General features: G+C 48.0%; 1 protein-coding gene across 1 annotated transcript in view; it reads right to left on the minus strand.

Annotated features, from left to right (window-relative positions):
- mideasb (mitotic deacetylase associated SANT domain protein b) overlaps positions 1 to 12,427 on the minus strand; it is a 39,687-nt gene extending 27,260 nt beyond the window's left edge. The window contains exons 1-2 of the mRNA XM_072457054.1: positions 12,323 to 12,427; positions 2,501 to 4,056 (exon numbers count right to left, since the gene is read on the minus strand). Of these exons, the coding sequence (XP_072313155.1) occupies positions 2,501 to 3,892 (1,392 nt within the window). The 5' untranslated portion in view covers positions 3,893 to 4,056; positions 12,323 to 12,427. The remainder of the gene's footprint in view (positions 1 to 2,500; positions 4,057 to 12,322) is intronic.
- Between the last annotated feature and the right edge of the window lie 2,226 nt (positions 12,428 to 14,653).

Below are 14,653 nucleotides of genomic sequence, written 5' to 3' on the forward strand. Positions count from 1 at the left end.
TAACAGAGCGCGCGCCTCCTCCTTTAACAGAGCGCGCCTCCTCCTGCGCGCCTCCTCCTTTAACAGAGCACGCCTCCTCCTTTAACAGAGCGCGCCTCCTTTAACAGGGCGGGCACCTCCTTTAACAGAGCGCGCCTCCTCCTTTAACAGAGCGCGCCTCCTTTAACAGAGCGCGCCTCCTCCTTTAACAGAGCGCGCCTCCTCCTTTAACAGGGCGGGCACCTCCTTTAACAGGGCGGGCACCTCCTTTAACAGAGCGCGCCTCCTCCTTTAACAGAGCGCGCCTCCTCCTTTAACAGAGCGCGCCTCCTTTAACAGAGCGCGTCTCCTCCTTTAACAGAGCGCGCCTCCTCCTTTAACAGAGCGCGTCTCCTCCTTTAACAGAGCGCGCCTCCTCCTTTAACAGAGCGCGCCTCCTTTAACAGAGCGCGTCTCCTCCTTTAACAGAGCGCGCCTCCTCCTTTAACAGAGCGCGCCTCCTCCTTTAACAGAGCGCGCCTCCTCCTTTAACAGAGCGCGCCTCCTCCTTTAACAGAGCGCGCCTCCTCCTTTAACATTAACAGAGCGCGCCTCCTTTAACAGAGCGCGCCTCCTCCTTTAACATTAACAGAGCGCGCCTCCTTTAACAGAGCGCGCCTCCTCCTTTAACAGAGCGCGCCTCCTTTAACAGAGCGCGCCTCCTCCTTTAACATTAACAGAGCGCGCCTCCTCCTTTAACAGAGCGCGCCTCCTTTAACAGAGCGCGTCTCCTTTAAACCATGACTCAGCAAAGTGACTCAGGCTGATGAAACAGGCTGAACTGAGTAAACAGTGGAAAAAATGATACTTTAAAACTACAAACTGTGATTAATCGATTATTATAAACAATCATTTGGTCATGAATACTTTAATACTCAGAGTCGAGGCAGAGCAACAGAACATGTCTGATAAAAACATGTTCTATACATTCAGACCATATGATAAAAACCCAAACAGAAATGTGTCAGAACATGTTATTAGTATATATGAGTTGAGGTTTAATGATCAGGAAAAATGCAGAAATGTCATCTTTTTCACTCATTTTCATTTTAAATCGTCTCTTTTCGTAAATATTATTATTATTTATTTCTTTTTTTGCATTTCGCAAAACTAAATGTTTCTGAAAAGGTGCAGAAATACAACATTTGTGAGATCACACTTGACGTTTCTGTCTCTTATTCAGGTCATTAGTTTTAATTACAGACAATAAACTCTATATTCTATTTTTACAACAACAAAACCGATACTGTGCGTTTTTTTTTTTTTTTTTCTCCCACCTTTTTTAATAAAACAGAAGTGTCGTGGATCTTTGGCTGACTAACGCGGAAAATTAGTCTAATTTAGCTCACGTGGAAAATTAGCCTAATTTAGCGAACGCTGAGAATTTGCCTAATTTAGCGAACGCAAAGAATTAGCCTCATTGAGCTAATGCAGAGAATTAGCATAATTTAGCTAACGCGGAGAATTAGTCTTATTTAACTATCGTGGAGAATAAGCCTCATTTAGCTAATGTGGAAAATTAGCCTCATTGAGCTAACGTGGAGAATTAGCCTCATTGAGCTAACGTGGAGAATTAGACTTATTTAGCTTACGTGGCAGAGCTAAGACGGTGACTTAGCAGCGTCTGATCGAAGCGCTGCCTGTTACGGCTGGAGCTGTGTCGATGATGCAAGAGCCGCTTCATCAATGACACAACCCGACCGATGACACAACCCGACCGATGACACAACCCGACCGATGACACAAACTGTGCCCTTTGTGCCAACCGTCGTCAACAACAGAGTCAAACGTGTCGAGATCACAATTTTTACACGTGAAAAACAAAAAACCTCACAAAAAAGTCACCAAATTGGACAACTCGAGATGATTTTTGGCAAATTAAAACCAACCAAACACACGTGGGTGACACAAAGCCAGGTTTATGACTGACATGATTTATTTACCGTATTTTCTGGACTATAAGTCGCACCGTTTTTTCATAGTTTTGGCCAGGGTGCCACTTATACTTATATTTATACTTATATACTTATACTCCAGTGCGACTTATATATTGTTTTTTTCTTCTCTATTATGCATTTTTTGGCTGGTGCGACACTCCGGAAAATACGGTATTTATTTATTTAATGGGAAATTGTGATTTTTAATTTTTAAGCAAATACTTTTTTTAAGTAAATACTAGTCGACGCAATAGTTTTCCATTGTACATACAGATGTATTACGTACTTTAGCACAAATCATACGTTTGGTAAACGTAAATACAACTTTTAAGGCAAGAATATGATTTTTGTCCCGTCTTTTGTAAGAAAATGACTGGAAATCAAAAATTAACGCTTATTTTTTGTCATACAGTCATTTTGCTCTGATGTCAGTGACTCATTGAAAACATGGCCTGGTTTACTTCATCCTGATGACGGCGCATTGTACACAGCCTGCTACACACGTACACTGACGTAGTACTACAGTAAAAGTACTTGTTACGTACCTTGGCCAAGTGCGACGGCAGCGACTCCATCTCCGAGGCCTTCTGCGCCAGCGTCTCCAGATTCACCTCCTGCGACACCCTCCTCTTCCTGCGGGTGCTCTGGATGACACCCGCGGGCGCCCCGTTGTGGACCTGCTCCGGGAACGCCGCTGCCGACAGCGACGACACCAGGAAGGGATTCTCCGCACTCGGCGCTCCGCCCTCTTTCGACAGCCGCCGCGACCGCCTCACCGCGAGCTGCTGCGGCGAGACCGGCTCGCTCCGGCGGGCCTGGTGCAGCGGGTCGACGGGGGGCTGCTGCGGCTCCGGCGTTATGTCCTGGATGAGCGGCTCCTGGGGAGCCGGGGACGGCGCGGGTTCGCTCGGGCGCACGACTGCGAGCGGCGGCGGCTGCTGCTGCTGCTGAGCCGGAGGGAAAAAGTCGTGCGTGTTTTGTTGGTTCAAACGCTGATGCGGCAACTGCTGCGCGTTGGCCCTTTGTTGTCCGCGGGCCAATTGTTGCTGCGCCGGGCCCGGGCTCTGAAGCGTGTGCGCGGCCGCGTGCTGCGGCAGCGCGCTCGGCGGTTTGCTGTGGTAGCTGGGGGGGTTCGGGAGGGCGGCGGATGACGTCCGATTGCCCTGAAACGCCTGATAGTACGATGGCAGCGGCTGCGTTTTGGGCTGCCCGAACGCCAGCTGAAAGGGCTGTAAAACCGAGGTGCCCGTGCCGCCGCCGCATCCGCCGCCGCCGTTGCCGTGCTGTTGCGGGTTTAGCGCTCCCGGTTTCAAAGTGTCCTGAAACGATTGGGGCGGGGCTTGTGTCGAAGGTAAACTCAGCGGAGGTGGGGGATGTTGCTGCGGGTCGTGCACGGACTTCCCAAAGCCCGTCTGGCTCCTGGCGTCGCCCATAAAACTGGCATAGTTCGACGCCCAGTTAGCCATGCCCGACGTCCACGCCGCCTGCCGCTGCTGCGGCTGCGGCTGCTGCGTCGCCTCCTGCTGCTGCTGCTGCTGCTGCTGCCACTTCATGGGCACGGTCTGCTGGTAGTGCCCGCCCCGGCTCTGGTCGCCCTTGTCCGGGCTGAAGATGACCGAGTTCAGGTACACGTTGTGATGCCCGTCGGCGGCGGTGGACGTGACGGCACTGGCGGCCTCGCTCTGCCCCGGGTCCACGGCAATCCCGGTGGGCAGGTAGTACTCGGGCTGGTGCTGGGACGCCGCCTCCTTCATGGCGTGCTCGGGGAAGAACGTGATGCGCTTGCCCGTTCGTTTGGCGCCTGGCTTCTGCGGTGCGGGCACGCTCATGGCGCGCATCGAGGGGCGACGGGCCGGCGTTTTCGTTTCCGACCGCGGGGAAAGGGGGCAACGACTGCGGAGAACTACATCGAAGTCGTGCGCGGTGGTCTCAAACATTCAACAGGAAAAGTCGCGGCCGTGGATCGTTGGCGTGGGTCGTGGATTGTGGGTGGTTGGCGTGGGTCGTGGATTGTGGGTGGTTGGCGTGGGTCGTGGATTGTGGGTGGTTGGCGTGCGGCGTGGATTCCAGTGCCAGGTTTTCTTTATACATTTGTGAATTCCTGCGCAGAAAAAGAGAGAAAGAAAATGATTAAAGATGAAGAACTAACAGTCCCTGTGTTCACCGATTAAGTTCACCGATTAATCGCAAATAATCGGTTGCAACAACGGTCGTACCGAGACTCCAAAAACGTACAACGGGCCGAAAGAAGAGGATTTATTGCCTGGACGGAGCGGAAATCGACAATAAATGAGCGCGTTTTTAATGAAAAGTCCCGTAGTCACTGGCCAGACGCGATCTAAACAATTAATCGTAATTATCGAAGCTAAACTACTCGATTACTAAATTAATCTTTAGCTGCAGCCGTAGTTTGGACCTGTGGGACGTGGATAATGCACCGATAACTTCTGCTGAGCTAGAATATCAAGCGTTTCATTTAAACTACGGGGGTAAAATGAATAAATCAAGTGAATAAATCAAAAACTCATACTGTACTTTGATCTACTGCGTGGTTATTAATCCGTGACACGTCAATATGCTGCATTCTGCACAGTTTAAATGGCAACATAAAATAAAGAGTTCAAAAGACGCCTCGGAATCCTGCGTCCAGCATCACGGAAGAAAGATTAGTGACTTGGAGAAGGAAGTAATCACAGAGGAGTTGAGTATCAGGAGATTACTGGTTTAGACCTGGTTTAATTCATTATTCCAAATTCAAATGCACATGAATTATTCTAACGCCTTCAAAATAAGCTCTAAGGGAAATGACACAGGAATAATTATGACCAAAACAAGAGCTAACTACATTTTAACTGTTGAAATAATCTGGTTTAGACCCGGTTTAGACCCGGTTTAGTCCCGGTTTAGTCCCGGTATAGTCCCGGTTCAGGCCCGGACCAGACCCGGCTCAGGCCCGGTTCAGGCCCGGACCAGACCCGGCTCAGGCCCGGTTCAGACCCGTTCAGACCCGGCTCAGGCCCGGTTCAGACCCGGTTCAGACCCGGCTCAGGCCCGGTTCAGACCCGTTCAGACCCGGCTCAGACCCGGCTCAGACCCGGCTCAGACCCGGTTCAGACCCGGCTCAGACCTGGTTCTGGTGCCCCCTCAGAGGTGAAACAGAAAGAGCAGCTGAAATACTCAAACCGTGAGTCAGAGTGAAACGGTGAGAAAGCAAACACTCAGATCAGACTCTGGACCCGGCCGGGTTTCCCCCTCAGAACAAACCGCTCAGCTGCTCAGGAGATATCTCGCTGCAGAACGTGCGAAACTCCACGACGTTCAGAGTGTGAAGCTGAAGTTCAGAGAAAACGGGAGAAACGTCCAGAAAACGGGGAGAAAATGAGGCAGATGTGAGTGAATTTGAGCCGGACGAGGCAGTGAGAGTGAAGCTTGTGGAGCACATTCATGGACTGAAGAGAATTATCATCAAATCAGCATTTTTCATGCCATTTTCAGGCGACTGAGGCTCAATGAGTCAAAAAACTTATTTTTTCAGCTCGTGGCGTTTTCGATTGTTCTTAGTTCAAACCTAAACATACTCCATCCAAGCCGGATGGAGACTAAATCAGGACTAAATCGAGACTAAATCAAGACTGAATCCAGACTAAATCAAGACTGAATCCAGACTAAATCAAGACTGAATCCAGACTAAATCAAGACTGAATCCAGACTAAATCAAGACTGAATCCAGACTAAATCAAGACTGAATCCAGACTAAATCTAGACTAAATCAGGACTAAATCAGGACTGAATCGAGACTAAATCTAGACTAAATCAGGACTAAATCGAGACTAAATCAAGACTGAATCCAGACTAAATCAAGACTGAATCCAGACTAAATCTAGACTAAATCAGGACTAAATCAGGACTGAATCGAGACTAAATCTAGACTAAATCAGGACTAAATCGAGACTAAATCAAGACTGAATCCAGACTAAATCAAGACTGAATCCAGACTAGATCAAGACTGAATCCAGACTAGATCAAGACTGAATCCAGACTAAATCAAGACTGAATCCAGACTAAATCAAGACTGAATCCAGACTAAATCAAGACTGAATCCAGACTAAATCTAGACTAAATCAGGACTAAATCAGGACTGAATCGAGACTAAATCTAGACTAAATCGAGACTAAATCAAGACTGAATCCAGACTAAATCAAGACTGAATCCAGACTAAATCAAGACTGAATCCAGACTAAATCAAGACTGAATCCAGACTAAATCAAGACTGAATCCAGACTAAATCTAGACTAAATCAGGACTAAATCAGGACTGAATCGAGACTAAATCTAGACTAAATCAGGACTAAATCGAGACTAAATCAAGACTGAATCCAGACTAAATCAAGACTGAATCCAGACTAAATCAAGACTGAATCCAGACTAAATCAAGACTGAATCCAGACTAGATCAAGACTGAATCCAGACTAGATCAAGACTGAATCCAGACTAAATCAAGACTGAATCCAGACTAAATCAAGACTGAATCCAGACTAAATCTAGACTAAATCAGGACTAAATCAGGACTGAATCGAGACTAAATCTAGACTAAATCGAGACTAAATCAAGACTGAATCCAGACTAAATCAAGACTGAATCCAGACTAAATCAAGACTGAATCCAGACTAAATCAAGACTGAATCCAGACTAAATCAAGACTGAATCCAGACTAAATCAAGACTGAATCCAGACTAGATCAAGACTGAATCCAGACTAGATCAAGACTGAATCCAGACTAAATCAAGACTGAATCCAGACTAAATCAAGACTGAATCCAGACTAAATCAAGACTGAATCCAGACTAAATCTAGACTAAATCAGGACTAAATCAGGACTGAATCGAGACTAAATCTAGACTAAATCAGGACTAAATCAGGACTGAATCGAGACTAAATCAAGACTGAATCCAGACTAGATCAAGACTGAATCCAGACTAGATCAAGACTGAATCCAGACTAAATCAAGACTGAATCAAGACTGAATCCAGACTAAATCAAGACTGAATCTAGACTGAATCGAGACTAGATCGAGACTAAATCAAGAATCGAGACTGAATCAAGACTGGACCAGGCCTTGAACCAGGACCAAGAACATGGCATAAAACCCTCTCAAACGCGCTGCAGGTCGCGTGGGAGACGTGCTTGGCCATCGCTATGGTAACCTGTCTTATCAATAACATGATCCGGAGACAACTGGCCGAGAGCAGGTTTTTGACACCGCGGCGTCTGCCAAGTTTGGGAGACGCCGAAAAGGCCCTGCTGCTCCTAAAAACTAAACGTGCTCGAGGCGAAAGCTGTGGATGTGCCACCCGCTCAGCACCGCCCGCTCAGCACCGCCCGCTCAGCACCGCCCGCTCAGCACCGCCCACTGCGCGTGGACGCGAGGGGGTCCGGTGAGGAGGCGAACTATGCCACGACGCACATCTACAACGCTACATCACGTGCCGTTTGCAAATAAGAACGCACGGGGCGAATGACAGCGATCGTAACTGTGCCGTGTGGACCATCGCGATCGGCAGTGGAGCCCCCTGCTGGAGAGTGGAGCCCCCTGCTGGAATGTGGAGCCCCCTGCTGGAGTGTTCGGTAAAGGTACACATTACGTACTGGCGGCGGCACCAAACTGGCGCCACATCGATATATCGTGATGCTATATTTGGTGATTAAAATGATGCGTGTATATATTCTTTAGGTCCCAGGAGGTCCCAGGAGGTCCCAGGAGGTCCCAGGAGGTCCCAGGAGGTCACCGTGAACATGCTCAAAACAACAAAGTACTTTCTACTCTTCATTCCGGTTCATAAATGTAGATACTCAAATGTGGTGAGGCCAAAGTAAAAAGTATCCACTGTGTAAAGTAAAGTAAAGTAAAGTAAAGTGAAGTACATTTGAGGTTGAAGTTTGAGGCAGGTTATATTTGAGCAGCGTCGAGTCAGAATCAGTTTGTGGAGAATTAGAGACTAAATGTTTGGTTTAAAGAGACAGATAAAAGAAAATGTGACAGAGCAGCTACTGCCAAGGCCATGAATGTGGAACTAAACCAGGACAAAACCAGGACTAAACCAGGTCTAAACCAGGTCTAAACCAGGTCTAAACCAGGTCTAAACCAGGACTAAACCAGGTCTAAACCAGGTCTAAACCAGGTCTAAACCAGGTCTAAACCAGGTCTAAACCAGGTCTAAACCAGGACTAAACCAGGTCTAAACTAGGTCTAAACCAGGTCTAAACCAGGTCTAAACCAGGACTAAACCAGGTCTAAACCAGGTCTAAACCAGGTCTAAACCAGGACTAAACCAGGACTAAACCAGGTCTAAACCAGATCTAAACCCCCATGCACCGCAGTCGTATGTCGTGAGCTGAAGTGACAGTCACTGTCAGTGGTCGACACAAACGAGGCCTAAATACTTGCTCCATGACTCGGCGCAGAGGAGAGAACAGACTGACAATTGTCACGTTTGCCTTGTGGACGTTTGGAGTCTTAAAATAGCCGGCTGCAGCTGTCCAGCCCGAGCTCTGTCCAGCCCGAGCTCTGTCCAGCCCGAGCTCTGTCAAACCAGAGCTCTGTCCAAATCCACCACATTTATCCACGAGACGACGGCCCGTGTCATGTCCACTCAGACGCTTAAACACAGTCAGCGCTGTGACGTGACCTCTGACCCGGAAGAGCAGCTGAAATGATCTTAGTTTAAGTCTAGACGTAAAAACTGGATTCACTTGTTACTCTGGTCAATTACAACAACAACAAAAAAACACTATTAATTACCTTCTGTTTAGAATTATTCAACACTTTCTCTGCCTGGAGCAAAGCCACGCCTCTAATCTAACGGATTTCAAAATAAAATGTCAAAAAACACTAGATCAATACTTTTTCATTTTGATAGTGTAGAAGTCATTAACAAGAAATACATATTGTAAAATAATAATGTAAAATATAGCCGCAAGCGGCAATGATCGGCCCTCGCCACGCCGCCGCCGCCACGCCGCAAGAGGAGGGGGCGCTAACGCGCCCCAATTGTCCTTTTATTACGCCTACTGCTGAATCTGTGACGCTGTCACATCTTCTCCCCTTTGTTTTACCATCAAAAAGCAATTATATTTTTAATTCTTGGCAAAATGTGCGGCTTTGCCGCACAGACACCGTGACTCTTTGAATAAAAATGTGGATAACTTTTGACGGTCCACCCCTGAAGATGAGTCTCACCAAATTTCAGGTTAATAGGGCTAACGCCCTGGGAGGAGTTTGTGAAAGTCTAAAGTGTAAACATGTTCTGGTGATTTCCCCATTGGAATAACATGGGAGGTTTTGGTCATCGCTACGGCAAAACCATAACAATTATGACATGGATCTCGTTTACTTTTTTGATGGGGCCAAAATTGAGTTGTGTGTCAAATTTCATAAAATTTCGCAAAACTAAACATTTAACCTCCATATAAAATCTGTAGGGGGCGCTGTGGTGCCAAATTAATTTATTTCACTTCAAGTACGTTTAGCGCAAAGAGTTTAACAACTGTTTCTAATTTGACGCAATTCGGACTTTATCTGCGCAAACGGCAGAAATGTAAAATTTGGGAGATTTCTGAAATTCTAGCTACAGTTTGCGGCTTCGCCGCACAGAGACCGTGAGAGGTATCAATGTAATTTGAATAACTTTTGATGTCCCACTCCTCAGTAGCATTTTCACCAAATTTCAGCTTTTTAGGGCCAACGCCCTGGGAGGAGTTCGTAAAAGTACGACGTTTGGAAAAACTCCCGAGTCATGCTTAGCCATTTTTGAACCAATATGGCCGACATTTGGTTGGGCGGACGGCGTTGCGGTAATATTTTTTACTTCTCTTGTCACCATCTACCTCTGCGCCAAATTTCATGATGCTATGATCAGATTTTTTTTTGGGTCATTTCCCATCTCTCAATGCATTTTTGGTACATTTGGGGGCGCTGACGCGCCAATTTTTTAGTTATGAGGTAGGCTCGCGCTTTCCTACCTCATGGTGTGGGTCCCTGGTCACTGACGGGTACTTTCGTTAATTTTGAGTGGGCTCCGCCCACTTTGTGTTTTTGGCCCTCTATACAGTAATAATGTTCAATTTTTGCATTACATGCTTATATGCACGGAACATGCAAGAGATGGGGAACGTATTCGTGAGCTACTTAGGGCAAATGAGTGCGCGGTCGTCATCCCAATGTAAAGTGCTCGTTTAGTGCGCACTTTTGCACGGGCTTCGCCCGTTTACAACGGTAATGTTCCATTTTCATACTACTAATTAGTATACACGGGGCGTGCGTGAGTGAAGGAGTGCGTTAGTGAGTGTTTGGAAGTGGGCGAGCGCTTCGCGCTCGATTTCGTGCGCACTACGTGCGCACTTTCGCAGCCGTGCTTTGCACGGCCTTACGAGATTAATAGGCCTCTCGCCAGCTTGTGGCGCTCGGGCCTAATAATGCCAGTTTTGTTCTGATCTTGTTGTACATTGTATTTTAATCACTTTTATTCTACATATTTTTGGCACATTTTTGACCTGGTTTAGTCCTGGTTTAGACCCTTAAGCAGATTGTTTTATGTCGTTCTTTGACTTTTATTTAAATGTTTTTCCTTCTGCACTTTTACTTAAGTAAAACTGACAAATTTTTATGATTTTCCAATTTTGACTTTATTTGGTGTGTTCCTGTTGTTCATATAAATGATAGTTTTACACCGATCGAGCAGGTATTTGTGGAGAAAACGTTGAAAAATGTCAGGAAGTGACATCACACCAGGGACAGGAAGTGACATCACACCAGGGACAGGAAGGACATCACACCAGGGACAGGAAGTGACATCACACCAGGGACAGGAAGTGACATCACACCAGGGACACTCGTTCCAGTCAAAGTTTAGGCAGAATTTACACAAAGAAACAACTTTTTTGACTCTTTAAACATGAATTCAACAAAATAAAGTCGCTCTCATATATTTGTATTTGTCAAATTAAAAAAAACTGACAGTAGATGAGTTTTGGCCCAGTGTTTTCTGGGTAATTTCCTACTGTGATGTCATCAATTACAAACAGGAAGTGAAATTATAAACCTAAAAAAATTGCTATTCTGTGATAACGTTTTTACAATTTTGAGCAAACTCCTAAAAATATTGCTGTGTTCAGGTCAGTGAGTGGTCTGACCTGCAGGGGGCGTGGTCTGACCTGCAGGGGGCGCTCAGTGAGTGGTCTGACTTGCAGGGGGCGTGGTCTGACCTGCAGGGGGCGCTCACCACTAAACAACATCTGTTTGTGCCGTTTCCTTCCTCTAAACGAGCGTCACATGGAAACGAACTTCCTTTGTACAAGTCACAATAACGACCAATCACGACTCATCTAGACTACAAACAACAACAACAACGACGACAACAACGACAACAACATGCACCGCAGTCGTGCGTCGTGGGCCTTTAAGAGAAAGACATTATCAAACGTTAATAACTTTCAAAACAAAACCATAAAGTACTCATGTTATGAATATTCTCTCCTCGATCACTAAAATACTTGCTGATGCAGTATTACTACACTGTCATGCCAGTACTTGTACTTATACTGCATTCCACACATGTTCATCTGCACATGTAAGAGCTATTAAACATGTATGATCATCAACAACCTCTGTGCACCTCCACTGTGCACCTCCTCTGTGCACCTCCTCTGTGCACCTCCTCTGTGCTGCACCCCCTCTGTGCTGCACCTCCTCTGTGCTGCACCTCCTCTGTGCTGCACCTCCTCTGTGCTGCACCTCCTCTGTGCTGCACCCCCTCTGTGCTGCACCCCCTCTGTGTCCTCCTCTGTGCACCTCCTGTGTGTACCTCCTCTCTGCACCTCCTCTCAGAGACGCGAAGCGTGCAACACGCGGCTGTTGCGCGACTGTTGCGCATCATCGTGCGCGTTACGTCCGTTAAAGACATAAATAAACCGGCGGCGACACGTTTCAAATTGGCTTAAAGACGCTCGGGCCGCGGTAATCCACGCGCGTCCTGTCCCCGAACGGCACGAGTGACACAACAACAAGAGGCAGACGCAAGGCCGCGCGAGGCAACGCGCGGCGCGCGGGGCTTTAATGGAGGCTTGACCCACTCCCTGCTCCGCTCACGCGAGCGACATGTACGTGAAACCGTGAGCTGCACCGGGAATAACGGCCGTGTTTTAACGTCAACACCGCGCACAAAGTGCGTCTCACACACGCGTGAAAGCGATGCCCGCGGTGCGTCACACGCGCCGATCCACACGACGTAAACATAACTTTGCGTGCAGCTTTACCGCACGAAACACGCATGAAAGCCCCGCACGGAGCCTCCCGCCGCGTCCCCGTACTCACCGCGGAGGCGCTGGAGGCTGTCAGCCGCACGGAGAGGGCGCGGGAGCGGCCAGAGAGCGCGTCTCGTGGCGGCGTGAGGACCAGAAGAGGCTCGAGGATGACGCCACACGTCCCCGAGACTGAGTCATGCTCCGCGGCTGACTTCACGCTCCGCTCACCGTGTCCCGTGCTCCGGTGCTCCGGTGCTCCTGCTCCGGTGCTCCTGCTCCGTGCGACGGAACAATAACAACAACAAGATAAACAAATGACTTCCGGGTTCCAGAGTGCGCAAAGACGCGGCGCAGACTCCGTCCCGGTTTCACGCTATTGCAAGATCCGATTGCACAAAGTTGCGGTGCCCACGCGGCCTTTTCCGCTGTAGTGAAAGCGCCTCCCGTCCTGTGATGTGCGCCCCCCGCCACCGTCCCGACCGCAGCCTGCAGCAGCGTGAGCGCGCAGAGCCGGAGCCGCGCGCACAGGCCCCCGCGCACAGGCCGGCGCACACACGGTCACATCCCTTTATGACTTCTAATATGAATCAATCCTGTAATGACGTCATACCAAACTCATCATAATAACAAAACTACTACAAGGTTTATTTTTACTAAAATAATCGTAGTATCGCTCCATATAATGCAGTAATAACCCAATCAACAACGTCATCTCAAGCCATTACAGTAGTTATAATGCATTCCACACGTGTTTTTATGCAAATGTTTGAGCTATTAAACATGTATTATCATCAACAACAACATTCTGCATAAAGTATAAAGTGTTACTGAAGATGAAGTGGCTTTTATTGCTCTTTAAAGGCGACAAAATGCACTTAAACCACGCTTTATGCCAATGGCCCTGTAACTGCAGCTCTGTAACTGCAGCTCTGTAACTGCAGCTCTGTAACTGCAGCTCTGTAACTGCAGCTCTGTAACTGCAGCTCTGTCACTGCAGCTCTGTCACTGCAGCTCTGTCACTGCAGCTCTGTCACTGCAGCTCTGTCACTGCGGCCCTGTCACGGCGGCCCTGTCACTGCAGCGGGGGGCACAGTGAAGCCACGCCCTCTTCTATGCCCTTATAAGGACTTTCCTCCCGCGCGTCAGGAGCGGTAAATTACGGAGCAGGATCCCAGTCACTCCATGCGGGAAATTCCGACACAGCTCCGCGCACAGGCCCCGCCCACTGACCCCACGCACTGACCCCGCCCACCACGCGCTGACCCCGCCCACCACGCGCTGACCCCGCCCACCACGCGCTGACCCGCAGAAGAGAGAAAGTGTCCTTCAACTTCACAAAGAATACTTATTATAATTATGCAACTAAAGACCCCATAAACCAGCCTCCTGCTGGTGCCAGAGTCAGGACTAAACATGGACCGGCCTCATGCTGGTGCCAGAGTCAGAACTAAACATGGACCGGCCTCCTGCTGGTGCCAGAGTCAGAACTAAACATGGACCAGCCTCCTGCTGGTGCCAGAGTCAGAACTAAACATGGACCGGCCTCCTGCTGGTGCCAGAGTCAGAACTAAACATGGACCGGCCTCCTGCTGGTGCCAGAGTCAGGACTAAACATGGACCGGCCTCCTGCTGGTGCCAGAGTCAGAACTAAACATGGACCGGCCTCCTGCTGGTGCCAGAGTCAGAACTAAACATGGACCGGCCTCCTGCTGGTGCCAGAGTCAGAACTAAACATGGACCGGCCTCCTGCTGGTGCCAGAGTCAGGACTAAACATGGACCGGCCTCCTGCTGGTGCCAGAGTCAGGACTAAACATGGACCGGCCTCCTGCTGGTGCCAGAGTCAGGACTAAACATGGACCGGCCTCCTGCTGGTGCCAGAGTCAGGACTAAACATGGACCGGCCTCCTGCTGGTGCCAGAGTCAGAACTAAACATGGACCGGCAAAATGTTGAGTCAAATCTGAAATATAATAAACGTTAAAGGTGAAAAGTGCACTGTGTGACATCACCAGGCCACTTTACGGGTGAGATCTGTGGAGCGGATTTTTGAGGTTTAATGCCGCACTGTGGAGCATTCTACACAATGAATATGAATAACTGTGACTATTAAAATAACTGTAATCGTATTCATCATTTGAGGAAAACACAGACTCTGAAACAGGAACAAAAAGATCAATAATAAAGATCAAAATGTCGAAGAATAATACATCAATAACACATTAATAACACGCTTTCTTTGTAAAGAGAAGGATTCAGTCGCAACGTTCAACAAGCCTTATAATAGGACAGAAAAGTTCCACCGTGCAACTTTAAATGCTTCATCTAAACTAAAAGTACAATGTGGACAGAATTACAAATGAAAACCGAGCAAATATATTCAGATTACACATATTTAAAGCGC

This window comes from Eucyclogobius newberryi, unplaced genomic scaffold, assembly GCF_026437365.1.
Source record: "Eucyclogobius newberryi isolate DKJ021-1_F unplaced genomic scaffold, fEucNew1.0.hap1 SCAF_21, whole genome shotgun sequence".
Classification (NCBI taxonomy): domain Eukaryota; kingdom Metazoa; phylum Chordata; class Actinopteri; order Gobiiformes; family Gobiidae; genus Eucyclogobius; species Eucyclogobius newberryi.